Below are 14,906 nucleotides of genomic sequence, written 5' to 3'. Positions count from 1 at the left end.
GCGCGGTTTACAGTGCCGCCTGCTGGAGGACCTTTTTTTTTTTTTTGCCTTCGACACTGCATATCGGCGGTTAATATAGAGCGCGGCCGATTTGCGTGTCTGTTGAAGATGCTCTATGATCTCGTTCGGTTACACCCTAGTTGGCATGTGTTAACGTGGAATGGCAAGGAATATAGGTCAATTCCCTTATAATCCCTTCCGATCCATGCTAAACCCGATCAAACCGAACATGCCCTAACTTTGTCGTTGATTCTCTCATCTGAACCACTGAATTATATTACTAGCAGCAAATTGTGTGAGTGATCTCACAGCAATCTACTTCGACGGCAGGTCGGCCGAAAACCACATAGACCACTCGAGACGACATGGTGTCTGCTGGCCCCTGACTGGACGACGGAGCCGTCTGGTGTGAAAAACCTTGAAGTAAGCCGTGAACGCCAGCGGAAGGGCGTGTTGGCAACGCCGTTCCGTGGAGAAGAGCCGGTCCGCCGTCCACGCCACACCCTGACAATATCCCCCACGAATCAACCGCTGGCTCACGCAGCATCTGGTAATAATGCATAAATGCTGCGACGACGGGCCGGCACCACCAACGGGCAACGGCTGAGAGCGACGGCCGGCCTAGGCTAGCTAGCTAGGGCCATCATCCATAATTGACTCGACATAATTACTTACTTAGCGTATTAACAACTCGATTAGATTTGCCACGATACGAAGCAGCGTGCCCTTAATCGACAGGCGAGCATAGATTAGTGATAGATTAAGAAGCAGTTTCCGTGGACGGGACGGGCGCAGGGGGGCAGGCAGGTTTCGCTATCGCGACGCTTTGCCTCTATCCGCTGCTGCACATCGTCTTCTTCTTTCCTTCCATGCTCTCTTCTTCTTTATTATGCAAGAACAGCGGACAAGGATGGAGGAGCGGTAGATAAGAAGATTCCTGCAGCCGATTGAGCCGAGGAGCCGACGGGCGCGGGCGGCCATACCGTGAAATCGATCGGCCGACCAGGTAAGTTCCACTCGCAGATTAATTGATTCCCTGTCGCGCTCGCGCATGGAGGTGAATTCCTCTGGTGCCCGAATTAAAAGGCATGAAGTAAACAGAGCAGTGTGATGCTAGGGGACTAGAGGAGGGCGCAATGTCCGCGCCGAGGGGCAGCAGCATGGGCATGAACGTCCTGACCACGGCGATGGCCTTCTCCGTCAGCGCCTTCTTCGTGCTCTTCGTCTTCACCAGGATCCTCTGCGCGCGCATCCACCTCAGGAACGCGGCGGCGCAGCACGCCGCCGCCGCGCAGGCCGGCGACGTCGCCATTCATGTAAGCCATCCTATATCACTGATTCAGCTACTAGCTTCGTTGCGTTCTCGTTCGATACTGAGTGAGGAGCTGTTCGATTGGTTCGCAGGTTGAGCGCAGCGTCCATGGGATGGAACCGTCCGTGGTGACCGCCTTCCCCACGGTTAAGCTCGGCGACGACTCGCAGCGACCGCCCGCTCAGGAGGAGTCGCAGTTAAGTCAATTCCACTTCTCGTTTCTTGTACGAGTTCAGTTTTTGTGTAGCCAGCATCACAACAGCACATTGCTAGTTCTAGGTCACGGATGATGTCAAATCGCCTTGTGCAATGCTCAACCTGGGTACGCGAACCGGGGGTGTCTCGGGAATGGGAGGGATGGTCGATGGCGTGTGCAAACACAACTCATAAACAGTTTCGCAGCTTGCTTAATTGCATTTCTAACACTGAGGACCACGCACACAGCACATGCCAAGACTCACTTGGCGCAGCCGCAAACTGTTTGCGCCAGTGACAGCATTAGGGGGAATCGAGAAAAGTAAAAAAAAAAAAAATGTATTTCGTAGTTGTCTATACCCACTTCATCACTTAGCACGTCACAGGAGTAACTATGGCATAACACTGCAGCTTTTGGGGTCACTAGCTACGTGCAGCCTTTTTTTAATAATTCAAAAATGGTATTTTGAAGTTTTAAAAAAATTGAGCGAACTTCATGATAAAACATGTCATCTAAAGCAGTGGCTGCACAATTTCCATCCTTCAAATCTTATCAGATTTTTCTGTTTTTGTTAATCACATAGTATAAGATTTTTTTTAGAAGCACAGTACAAACGCAGACGCTCACATACACGCGCATACAATCACCCCTATGAATGCATACCCTACCCCTATGAGCACCTCTAGAAGACTGAGCCGGCGGATTGAATCTTGAAATTGACGAAGTCACCACAGGCGCCTCGCTGTCGAGAGGAACATCGCCTCCCACTGAATGAATATTCCGCCTTTATGAAACATACATATGTCAAACCTGGGGTTTGAACTCTGGTGGAGGTTGATTCTCTAGTATAAGATATTTTGAATTGAGATTCCATATGTTGGCAAAGTACATCATTACCTCTACCTATAGCTACAAGTTTTAGATTTTTTTTCAAAAAAATAAAATGTGTTCTCAAATTTTGAATAAAAAGGCTCCATGTAGCTCAAACTCTGAAGGAAGTTTCCAATGTCATAGCCACCCTCAATGCGAAATCAAAATGTAGTGCGTATAAGATTTTCTGTAGTCGAACCTTTTAAACTTTGACCAAATATATACCAAAATATGAACATTTAAAATACTAAATAAATACCATCAGATTCATCATAAAGTATATTTTAATATGGTATACTTTAGGTATTGTAGAAATAGATAATTTTCAGTTAAATTTAGTGACATTTAACTTTCGTGGAAATCAATGTGCAAGGAGGGAGTATGATGGAGTGCCATATATACTAAATAAAATGTTGAGGTGACACTGTAATTGATTAATGGAGAGATTTGTGATATACTAGAGAATCAACCTCCACGAGAGTTCAAACCCCCAGATTTGACATATGTATGTTTAAATGTTCCGAAAGGTCACGGTTGATTCTCTGGTGGAGTAGATAAGTGAACTGTCATGTTTAAATGTTCCGAAAGGTCACGGTATGATACTATTGCACCTATCAAGGAAATATCAAGACTATAAGTCGGAAATACCTAGTAACATGGGTCCACATGACCCGAATTTCAAGAAATGTCAAAAATCATATGTATTTTGAAGTTTGAAAAAAAAATCATGCACATACATATTGGCTTGATACTTACTCGCGCAGAAAAGAAAAATACTTGTATGTTTTTTTGTTATACAAAGAGCAGTACAAAAAAAAAAGTAAACTACCTCAAACTAAGCCTTATTTGACAGGATACACAAATTCTTAAGAAAATGTAATCCGGTACTAAAAAGCATATTCGGGCATCTATCAACAAAAGATCTTTTTTTTTCCTTATATCCTTTTTTCCCTATACATCTTCCTCCCGAGCCAGAGTCATGTGTGTCCGGTTGCCCACCTGGCCTGCCCACCCGTTGCTCAACTTGCCTGCCCTGCCGCCGGTCGCTCGCCTATACTCTGGTCGTGTGCCCACCGCTCTTCGCCACGCCTGGCCGTTTCGCTGGATTTAGAGGGGATTCCAACGACTCCAACTAGTAGAAAAATGATGCTATTCCAAATTGGTATATAATTTATTTTTGTGGCGCACCAGACAATATGCGCCACATAAATAGCTACTTTTGTGGCGTATGTTATTTATATGCGCATAGAACCATGTGCGCCACAGAATTAAGATATTCTATGACACACCATCCTGGATGCGCCACAGAAATAAGACTTTCTGTAATGCACGTGGGATAGTGCGCCGCAGAACATACACATTTCTGTGGCGCACATGAGTTCCATGCGTCACAGAAGTTTTTTTTTGCTCCCCCCGTGGATCGCCTTTTTAGCTCCGTAACATACAAAAGAAATAGATAGAAATTTTAAAAAAAAATCCTTCTAGGTGCCCATTTATTATGTTATCTAGTATCACTGAAAATTAACAAACATGAATTTCAATTTTTTCTAAAAAAATTGCATTGTAAAATCATCAAAATTTGATTTTCCTGGCGCCCACTTCTCATCCTATCCACTTCTTCTCTCCTCCACTTCTCCACTTCTCCTCCTCTCCTCCACTTTTTCACTTCTCCTCGTCCACTTCTCCACTTCTCTTCCCTCCTCTCCTCCATCTGCCGACCTCCTCCGGCGACCTACTCCGGTGACCTACTCCATTTTTTAAAAAATTCAATTTTTTTTGTGGCGCACCACCGCCGGTGCGCCACAGAAATAAGACTTTCACTTATGTGGCGTACCTTGCCTGGCGCGCCACAGAAATAAGACTTTCTGTGGCGCATGGGTAGGTGCACCACAGAATTCTTATTTTTCTGGCGAGAATTCTGTGGTGCACCGCCCATTCGCCACAGAATGTTGTTTTTTAGTGCGCCACAGATTAGGCTTTTTCTACTAGTGTTCGGCACATGTCTGGTGACGGTTGGGACTGAAACTTTCCTCCCGCCAACACCTTGTGGTCGGGATACAGTTCACGTTCGGTTTGCCTGCGTATCTTCATGTTGGGAGGCTGAGTATACCGTGCACCGTAATAGATTGTTCACGGTGCCAGGTCTCTTTTTCTGGCTAAAACCATAAGGGTAACGTTGGGCGTCGGCCGCCGGATATGGAGCAAAAAATCGGTCGTCCTCCGCGCCATCCGATCGAAATCGACATACAGAATCAACCACGATACAAATTTTGTGTTTTGCCCCCTAGTTTTTTTTAAACTGAACCCGCAGTCCTTACATCCCCAATTAAATCGAAAGGGTATGTTTCTTTGGGCCTGACCTTTTCAATATTTACGATAAAACTGCCACTCTATGACTGATCCGAGTCATACATAGTATTGCAACAAAATCTCTCACTCCACTTACAAAATATATGTACTATTACAACAAAATATTTACAAAAAATGTAAACAAATAGTGCTATAAAAAAGTGGTTAAACAACAATTATTTTGCTATAGGTTGGTTTACAACAGAAATTGACAATAATTACAATAAAAAAATCAAAAGCTATAACAACAACAAAAATGTTTTTGTGACTATGAAAAATTGGTTAAATAATAACACATTTTCTATATAATTAATTACTACAAAAATCACCAACTATTTTACCAAAAAATATAGACAATTACAACAAAATAATTTATGGCAAACGCCCAGGTAACATTACAACATCCTGACGTGCTTTCTCCATAACTTGTATACGCAATTGTTACAAAACTAACGAACGTATACAACATCTCTACGCACGGCATGACGAAGCTAGAAATCGAGTAGACAAACCAAGACAAGCAGGTGTAACATTTGTGTCAACGTAATAAGTCCCCGATGCTAAAAAATAGTAAAGCTAAATTAAGCTACCTAGCTAACTAGCTAAGCAAGCACGGATGGATGAAATGCATGCCAGCTTGTAGTATGCCGCTGGCTGCTTTGCTTGCATGGGCTAAAATCACAGCAGCGCGTGTGTATGGGCTAATGGGCCGTGCGGAAAAAGCTACTGGTAGGATGCTGGGACGAGCAAGCCAGGGAAGTTGGCACGCGATCGGTCACCCAAAAGTAAGGGTTTTTCAAACCCTAAACGCTAAACCGATTGTTATTTTGCAGATTGCACGAATATGCAGGGTTTGCTATAGATGATCTTAGTCTCGTTATGTCCAAACGATAACCTAACTAATCGTGCGCCCCCAAATGCAGCTGCACGGTGTGCCTGGAGGAGTACCAGGCGAAGGACGTGGTGCGCGTGCTCCCCTACTGCGGTCACGCCTTCCACGTCGCCTGCATCGACGCCTGGCTCAAGCAGCAGTCCACCTGCCCCATCTGCCGCGCCTCCATGCGCGCCACCACGAAGCATCGCGCCGCCGCCGCCGCCGCCGCCACCATGCCACCCGTCTACTACGCCGTCGCCATGGCTCAGCTGCCGTTCCGGGTATCGACGTCCTCGTCAGAACAGAACGCGCTGCAAGCAGAAGCGGCTGTGGCCGCGACGACGGGGGCGTCGACGGAATCGGATCACGTGGACATGACGCCTACTCGGCTGGAGATCGTTATCTCCGACGAACCGGCCTCCTCCGGCGCCGCCTGTCCGAGCGCAACCCACGCTCCCGATGCTAGCGAGTACCCTTGTTGCGAGATGACGAGGCACAGCTCGCAGGGTAATACGTCGGAGCATCGCCAGTGTTGACACGTAGACCTACGCAAGAGTAGCTGATTGAGATTAGGCTGTGTTCAGGCTGTAGGACGTCAGTAGAAAACAATCTTATCAATTGGCAGCGAATCTGTGATGTGTACAGGGCTGAGAGCTCCCTCGATCTTTTCGGGAAAAATATTGATGTGTACAGGGCTTCTGATCTGATGTATTTTTTTCTCTGTGAAGGCATCGTTGTTGGAGAAACTTTGTTGCAGTGTGAGCGTTGCTAGTGTTGGTGGTTGTTCGACTGATGTTGCATATGACTGCTTGCTTTGGCAAGGTCTTGTTTCATCTTTTCATCTTTTTTTTTCTTCGCTCTTTCGTATATGCGCATTCTCGAAGTGGTGACTACCTCTTGGTATTACGATGTTGCATAGACAGAAGTGCAAATGGCATCCTCTTGTTATTGTTATATTTTTTGTCGAAAAAAGGGAAGGAAGAAAGAAGAAGAGAAAAAACCCAATTCAGTCTATGAAGTTGCTTGGGATGTGCATTTTGGTCACGAACTTGCAAATCGTGAATTCTGGATCATGAAGTTTCCCCGCGCGAGTGTTTTGGTCACTCCATCACGGTGACCGTTAGTTTGCTGACGTGGTAAAAAAAAATTCAAATTTCCCCCTAAAATTTGTTTTTTCTAACTTTTTATTCTCGGTTTGACCTTTGTAGGGGGCAATTTGCAAAAAAAAATAGTTGCCCACATTAGCAAACTAACATTGGTAGTGGCAGAATGACCAAAAGACTCGCTCCGGCAACTTCTTGACCCACAATTCATATTTGCAAGTTCGTGACCAAATCACACATCTGGGGCAACTTCATAGACCAAATTGGAGATTTTCTCAAAGAAGAACTTAGGGCAGCAACAACGTATGCCAAATAATTGTTCTAAATCATGAATTTGGCTTTTGCCATTGGTTCCCTCCACTGTGGAGGGCATTGCAATAGCCAAAAATTATGGCGCGGGAACAAGGTCTCTCTAGTGTCTCTCTCTATTGTGAGCCATGGAAAGCTAAGGAAAAAAGAACATAGATTTTTTGGCAATCTACACACTGTGGGAATTTTAGCCATTTGATACCAATTACTAAAGCCATTTTTCATTATGTGGTATATTTGGCTTTTGGCAACACTGTAGCTGCTCTTAGTACTCCATCTCACCATCTGGCAATCATTAACTAGTTCACCAACGCACCTGGTATCCACACAGATGATTTGGCATATACATGGAAGCCAGTTAAGCCATACATGGAAAGAGAAAAAAAAAAGAATAACCGCATACATGGTTCTGAGCTCAAGGATCAGAGAGAAACCCTGTCCTCGAGTATGGGCAAATAGCCTTTGAACAACAAACAATGGAATGTCAAGATGGAACAGCTAAAGCTAAGGGCACGGCCAATGAAAACTTTTGATGCGACTTTTTTTTTGCTTTTACCACTGATCTATATTCTTTCTTGTTATAGTTTGTTTGATATGATAGTACAAATGCCCGTGCGTTGCCACGGGTCCTCCAATTTAATTTTTCAATGCATATATGTAGTTAATAACTCACAACGAAAATTTCGAACAAATCAGGGATATCATAATGCACTACAGCATAATAATACCGAACGCAATAACCACGCCGCAACGTCCTGGATTTTTTGATGCCACATCCTGATCTGCGTCGTGATGACCTCTGCTCCTCCTAAAAACAATTTTTAAAACTAACATAAAAATGGAAGCAGAGAGCACGAACTAATCCCACGGATAAATATAAGTAAATCATGTAATACTTGCACAAAGTTTTAGTGCCTAAACATTTGTCCTCCATCAACACAAGTGCATGTGAAGCAAGAACATTTAGGAAATTGTAAAACATTATGAGCCACGTTAGCATCATTTATTTGCACACCTATTCCTTAACCTAGTTGCAAAGAAGAATTAAGTCACTTTTAATTGTGTATGTGCTATTGATTGCACACCAATATAGAAAGAAAACATTTAGTTCAAGAAGCATCTGGGTCCCAAGCAAATGACCCAGTGCTGAACCAAACCGGGTCCAATGGTGGCATTGGGCCCGGTTCGTTTCTGCCCAGGACGACCCCACCCGCTGGAGCTTGTCCGGTAGTGGGCTTTGGACCCGGTTTGTAATACAAACCGGGACTAAAGGGTCCACGGCAGGGCGCGGCAGGCCGTGTCAGGCGTGGGAAACCTTTAGTCCCGGTTTGTATTACAAACCGGGTCCAAAGCCCCACCCTCCGGACCCGGTTTGTGTTACAAACCGGGACAAGGTCCCCAATCTGGCTATATTACCTTGCCCTGCCCAAGTGTGAGCCACACTTGGCCATTTTTTCACTTTCTTCACAAGAGGGGTGTATTGCTCTCCTCTCTTCTTCACATGCACAAGAGGTGTTTGATGAAATGCTTAAGAGGATTTGCCACTTGATTTTTTCTTCTTCATCGAGGTTAACAACTTTATCATTTTCATCCGTAATTGATAAAATGCATGTGTATATATACATCGTGATGTTACGTAATGATTTTGATCAGCTAAATTATATCATGCAGATGAATCGGCAATGGATGTACATTGACCGACGGTTTGACGAGTTCACTTCGGGACTGGATAATTTTATGGCCGTGGCGGAGGCAAACAAACATGGTGGCTTCATGTATTGTCCATGTGTGAACTGCAAGAATACCGTAAATTACGCTCACTCGAGTCTCATTCACAGCCACCTTCGCGATCCGGTTTCATGCCCGAGTTACTATTGTTGGACCAAGCACGGAGAAAGAGGGGTTATGATGGAAGACAATGAAGAAGAGGAAGAGGATGATGACGGTTATCCCAATTTCCCCGAATACGATGATACCTGCAGAAGGCAATGAAGACAATGAAGTAGAAGATCAAGAGGCACCGGATGAGCCTCGCCGATGATGATCTTGGTCGGGCCATTGCTGATGCAAGGAGAGAATGTGAAACTGAAAAGGAAAGGTTGGCCTTCGACAAGATGATAGAAGATCACAACAAATTGTTATACCCAACTTGCGAAGATGGCCATAAAAAGCTAGGCGACACGCTGGAATTGTTGCAATGGAAGGCGGAGAACGGTGTCACCGACTCGGGATTTGGAAAGTTGCTGACAATAATTAAGAGGAAGCTTCCAAGGGGTAACGAATTGCCCGCCGATACGTACGAAGCGAAGAAGATTGTCCGCCCTCTAGGATTAGATGTGCAAAAGATACATGCATGCATTAATGACTGCATCCTCTACCGCGGTGAGTACGAGAATTTGGATGCATGTCCGGTGTGCACTTGCATTGCGGTATAAGATCGGACGAGATGATCCTGGTGATGTTGAGGGCGAGCGCCCGAGAAGAGGGTTCTCGCCAAGGTTATGTGGTATGCTCCTATAATACCACGGCTGAAACGCTTGTTCGAGGAATAAAGAGCACGCTAGGTTGTTGCGATGGCACAAAGAAGACCGTAAGAAAGACGTGATGTTGAGGCACCCTGCCGATGGATCCCAATGGAGAAAAATCGATAGAGAGTTCCCAAACTTTGCACATGATGCAAGGAACTTAAGGTTTGGTCTAAGTACAGATGGCATGAATCCTTTTGGAGAGCGAGAGCTGCAGCCGTAGCACCTGGCTCCGTGACTCTTTGTATATATAACCTTCCTCCTTGGTTGTGCATGAAGCGGAAGTTTATTATGATGCCGGTGCTCATACAAGGCCCGAAGCAACCCGGGAACGACATTGATGTGTACCGAAGCCATTAGTCGAAGAACTTCTACAGCTGTGGTCCCTAGCAGGTGTACGTGTGTGGGACGAGCACAAGCGGGAGGAATTTGACCTAAGAGCGATGCTTTTCGTAACCATCAATGACCGGCCTCGCTCTTGGTAACATTTCGGGACAGATCAAACAAGGGATACAATGCATGCACACACCTGTTTACATGAGCTCGAAGGTGATTATTTGGAAAAAGGTCGGAAGGTCGTGTACACGGGGCATCGTCGATTTCTTAGGATTACCCATCCCGTAAGAAAGAAAGGCAAGCATTACGACGGTGAGGCTGATCACCGGAGGAAGCCTCCCCATCGTGATGGTGTTGATATATTTGGTATGGTCAAGGATCTAGATGTAATATTTGGAAAGGGTCCCGGCGGACGGTCCGTTCCGAATGACGCTGCCGGACACGCGCCCATGTGGAAGAAGAAATCTATTTTTTGGGAGCTAGAATATTGGAAAGTCTTAGAAGTCCGCTCTTCAATCGATGTGATGCACGTGACGAAGAATCTTTGCGTGAACCTGCTAGGCTTTCTGGGCGTGTACGGGAAGACAAAAGATACACCAGAAGCACGGGAGGGCCAGCAACGTTGGAAAGACCCCAAAAATCTGCATGAGAGAGTTAAAGGACGTCATTTATCCGGCCTACGCTCTTACAAAAGCAGAGAAGGAAATATTTTTTGAATGTCTTAGCAGTATCAAGGTCCCGTCCGGCTTCTCCTCCAATATAAAGGGAATAATAAATATGGAGAAGAAAACATTCCGGAACCCGAAGTCTCATGACCGTCACGTGATAATGACACAGTTGCTTCCGATTGCATTGAGGGGGCTTCTACCGGAAAATGTTCGATCGCCCATTGTGAAGCTATGTGCATTCCTCAATGCAATTTCTCGAAGGTAATAAACCCGGAAATTCTACCGAGGTTGCGGAATGATGTGGTCCAATGTCTCGTTAGTTTTGAGCTGGTGTTCCCACCATCCTTCTTCAATATTATGACACATCTCCTCATTCACCTCGGTCGATGAGATTTCCATTCTCGGTCCTGTGTTTCTACACAATATGTTCCCCTTCGAGAGGTTCATGGGAGTCTTGAAGAAATATGTTCATAACCGTGCTAGGCCGAAGGAAGCATCTCCAAGGGCTATGGAACAGAGGAGGTCATTGAATTCTGTGTTGACTTTATTCCCGACCTTAAGCCGATTGGTGTTCCCGAATCGCGGCATGAAGGGAGTCTAAGTGGAAAAGGCACGCTAGGAAGGAAATCAATGATATGTAGGGACGGGATTTCTTTGACTCAAGCACACTACACGGTTCTACAAAGTTCCACCATGGTGGCTCCGTATATCGGTGAGCACAAGAACTTTCTACGCTCCCGGAACCCGAGCGGTCGAACGATTGGATTAGACGTGAACACATGTCGAATTTCGGCGGTTGGTTGCAAAAACATCTCCTCGAATAACGAAGATATTGAAGATCAGCTGTACTTGCTGGCCCGTACACCATCTTCGACCGTAGTGACTTTCCAAGGGTACGAGATAAATGGGAATACATTTTACACGATCGCCCAAGATAAAAAGAGCACTAACCAAAACAGTGGTGTCCGCTTTGATGCAATAATGAATGAAGGCCCAAATGACACATATTATGGTTACATAGAGTATATCTGGGAACTTGAGTATGGACCTTCTTTTAAGGTCCCTTTGTTTAGGTGCAAATGGGTCAACAAAACAGGAGGCGGGGTTCAGGTAGACAAGTTGTATGGAATGACAACGAGTGGATCTCAACAATCTTGGGTATAGAGACGAACCATTCGTCCTAGCCAAGGATGTGGCCCGGGTTTTCTATGTGAAGGATATGTCTAGCAAACCAAGAAAAAGGAAACATAAGGAAACAAATACATCAAACGATGAGCCAAAGCGCCACATAGTTCTTTTCGGAAAAAGAAACATCGTGGGAGTGGAGGACAAGACAGACATGTCGGAAGATTATAATAAGTTTGATGAAATTCCACCCTTCGAGTGAACATTGATCCAAGCATCAAGTTAAATGATGAAGATGCTCCATGGTTAAGGCCGAAGAAGATTAAATGATGAAGATGCTCCATGGCACAAATGAGTATCTCAACATGGCAATCAATTTCCCATTTATTTTTGTGTAATCATTTAACTGTATGTAAGATATGAAAAGTGAAGATGTGGTTGGCTTTTTGTACCATATATATAGAGGAGATGTAGTCGTTCACGGGTTTGCAGGGGAAAAATTCCGAGGCGCAGTTTCCGAAGATGCCGTAGGGCATGTGCACCAACAACATCTTCGAGAAACTGCGCCACGGGAGATTTCCCAACCCTTTCCCCAACACTATTAGAGGAGATGTAGTCGTTCAGGGGCTTGCAGGAAAAAATTCCGAGGAGCAACTTCCGAAGATGCCGTAGGGCGTGTGCACCAACGACATCTTCGAGAAGTTGAAACCACGGGAGATTTCCCAACCCTTTCCCCAACACTATTAGAGGAGATGTAGTCGTTCAGGGGCTTGCAGGAAAAAATTCCGAGGCGCAGCTTCCGAAGATGCCGTAGGGCGTGTGCACCAACAACATCTTCGAGAAGCTGCGCCACGGGAGATTTTCCAATCCATGGGAATGAATCTCTGCTTGGCTTGTTGATCCGCTTGGCAAGCCGTATCGATGCTCCTTTTATAGGCACAGCACCGCTTCTACTCGACAGGGCGTCGTGCGCTACATGCTTTATCTCATCGAGCAGGTGCGTCCACCCATGCGTTCTTATCCTGCCGACATCTTTAGTCCCGGTTGTACCCACCAGCCGGGACTAAAGGTTACCCACACGTCCTTATCCCACCGACAGCTTTGTTAGATGACAAAAAAAGGATCTTTCGTCCCGGTTGTACCCACCAGCCGGGACTAAAGGTTACCCACACGTCTTTATCCCACCGACAGTTTTGTTAGATGACAAAAAAAGGATCTTTCGTCCTGGTTGTACCCACCAGCCGGGACTAAAGGTTACCCACACGTCTTTATCCCACCGACACTTTTGTTAGATATGACAAAAAAATGATCTTTACTCCCGGTTGTACCCACCAGCCGGGACTAATGTTTTCGGTGCCACTGCGTTCCCGCCTATTTTTCTTCCCGCGCTTTCCCACTGCGTTCCCGCCTATTTTTCTTCCCGCGCTTTCCACCGCGTTCCCGCCTATTTTTCTTCCCGCGCTTTCCACTTGCTTCCCGCCTCTGTCCTCCCGCCAATTTTTTTCACTATATATATATGTAGGCTTGGCCTCCATTTACATATCACATCTAGACTCATATCTCGCAAACCTCATCACTCTGTCCCATGGCTTCCATCGTATCTCTAACCCTCCGGGAGGCGGAGGCGCTTTGCGCGTCGAACTACCCCCGCCCGCCGGGCTACCGTGTCCCGACCGGCTGGTTGCTTGAGCGTCGGAGGCGTACCGGTCCCTCCTCGTCCCTCTAGGTGTGGCGCGCGAGATGGCCATCACGAACCACTACTACTTCGAGCTCACGCCGGAGCGGCGGAGGAATCCCCGGTGGCATCCCGACTACTTCCCGACTTGGGAAAGCTTCTTCATCAATCGGCGTGAGAGGGCGCTTGCCGTGCACGAGGAGGGCGGCCCGCCTCCTTCGGACTTCAACGAGGCCGGCCGTCGGCTGTGGTGGTGCGGCCGGACTCTCCAGGGCGTCATGGCCTACCGTGGCCCCCGCCAGCGCTACCCTCAGCCCCAGCCCACGCGTGCTCTCCCGTCGAGGTTCGACTACCGCGACCCCGATGCCGCCGACGATGATGACGGCGACTACGACGACTACGGTGGCGAGTACTATAGGGCTAGGCACGAGTATGACCGAATGACTAGAACAAGTCGAATCTGGTGATGTATCTTAATTAATTTTCAGTTGAGCTCGTACTTTAATTCCATGTATGTGGCGGGAAACTTTTCTCCGAGGAGCTCCGTACTTTAATTTCAGTTCAATCGTAATAAATTTCGTGTCAACCACTTTATTGAACAAAACCAACCGACATCGACTTTATAAACTAAATTTAAACTAATAGAACCGACAACGACTTTATTGAAATTACAATAAAATAGATAAATTACTAGTCTAGTCTCTACTCGTCGTCGGAGGTTGTCTCCGTCCAAATGTCCTCCCACCGAGGGTCATTTTCGGTCCAAGTTGTATTCGGGTTCTCGAGCTCGAAGGCGGCGACGGCCCGACGGTGGCGCCCGTCGGACCTGCGTTGTGCCCTAAGGTTAGCAAAGAACGCGTCGGTGTTGTCGGCATCGTTGGGGAACTGCGCCCTCCACTGGCGCATCAACCGCTCGTCGCGCTCGGCGATGGCGATCCTGCGCTGCACCTGGCGGTGCCGGCGACGGTCCTCGTCGTCGACGAGGCACGGCGGCGGCGCGAGGAACTCCGCCTCCTCTAGCGATTCAACATCCGGGAAGTTCATGTCTCGCCCCGGCCGCCGAAAGCGCCACGCCGCCGCGTCGTAAGCGCGCGCCGCCAGCTCCGGCGTGTTGTATGTGCCGAGGGTGAGGCGGAAGCCACCGGCGCGTATCTCGGCGGTGAACCTACCGCTCGGACGCACTCGAACGCCACGGAAACCGGACGCCCCTCGACGACGTGGAGGTATCCTGGAGATGAATGAGCGGAGGCGGTGGCGACGTGTGGTTGCGCCCGCACTCGTCGCTCTATATAGCGCACGCGGGGCATGGCACGTGTAAGCCACGACTACACACGTCGCACGCCGGCGTCGGCGGGGCGAGGCACGTGGAAGCGGTGGCTACACGTCGCACGACGGCGTCGACGGGTAAGCGACACGTGTGGCACGTGCGGAGGGACACGTGGCACGGGGAAGGGACACGTGTGGCACGGCGGCGGTGGCCAGTACATGGCGGTGACGGTGGTGGCCGCACACGGCGGTGGCGGTGGCGGCGGTGGCCGCACACGGCGGTGACGGTGGCCAGTAC

At 47.3% G+C, this 14,906-nt stretch overlaps 1 protein-coding gene across 1 annotated transcript; it reads left to right on the top strand.

Moving 5' to 3' along the window:
• The first annotated feature begins 808 nt into the window (after positions 1-808).
• LOC124687216 (putative RING-H2 finger protein ATL69) lies at positions 809-6,394 on the top strand. The gene is made up of 4 exons (XM_047221027.1): positions 809-1,006; positions 1,118-1,316; positions 1,405-1,508; positions 5,651-6,394. The coding sequence occupies exons 2-4, from the start codon at positions 1,137-1,139 to the stop codon at positions 6,135-6,137; spliced, it is 771 nt and encodes a 256-aa protein (XP_047076983.1). The 5' UTR covers positions 809-1,006; positions 1,118-1,136; the 3' UTR covers positions 6,138-6,394.
• Positions 6,395-14,906: the final 8,512 nt, after the last annotated feature.

This window comes from Lolium rigidum, chromosome 2, assembly GCF_022539505.1.
Source record: "Lolium rigidum isolate FL_2022 chromosome 2, APGP_CSIRO_Lrig_0.1, whole genome shotgun sequence".
Lineage (NCBI taxonomy): Eukaryota > Viridiplantae > Streptophyta > Magnoliopsida > Poales > Poaceae > Lolium > Lolium rigidum.
This window is presented reverse-complemented; position numbering and strand designations above follow the sequence as displayed.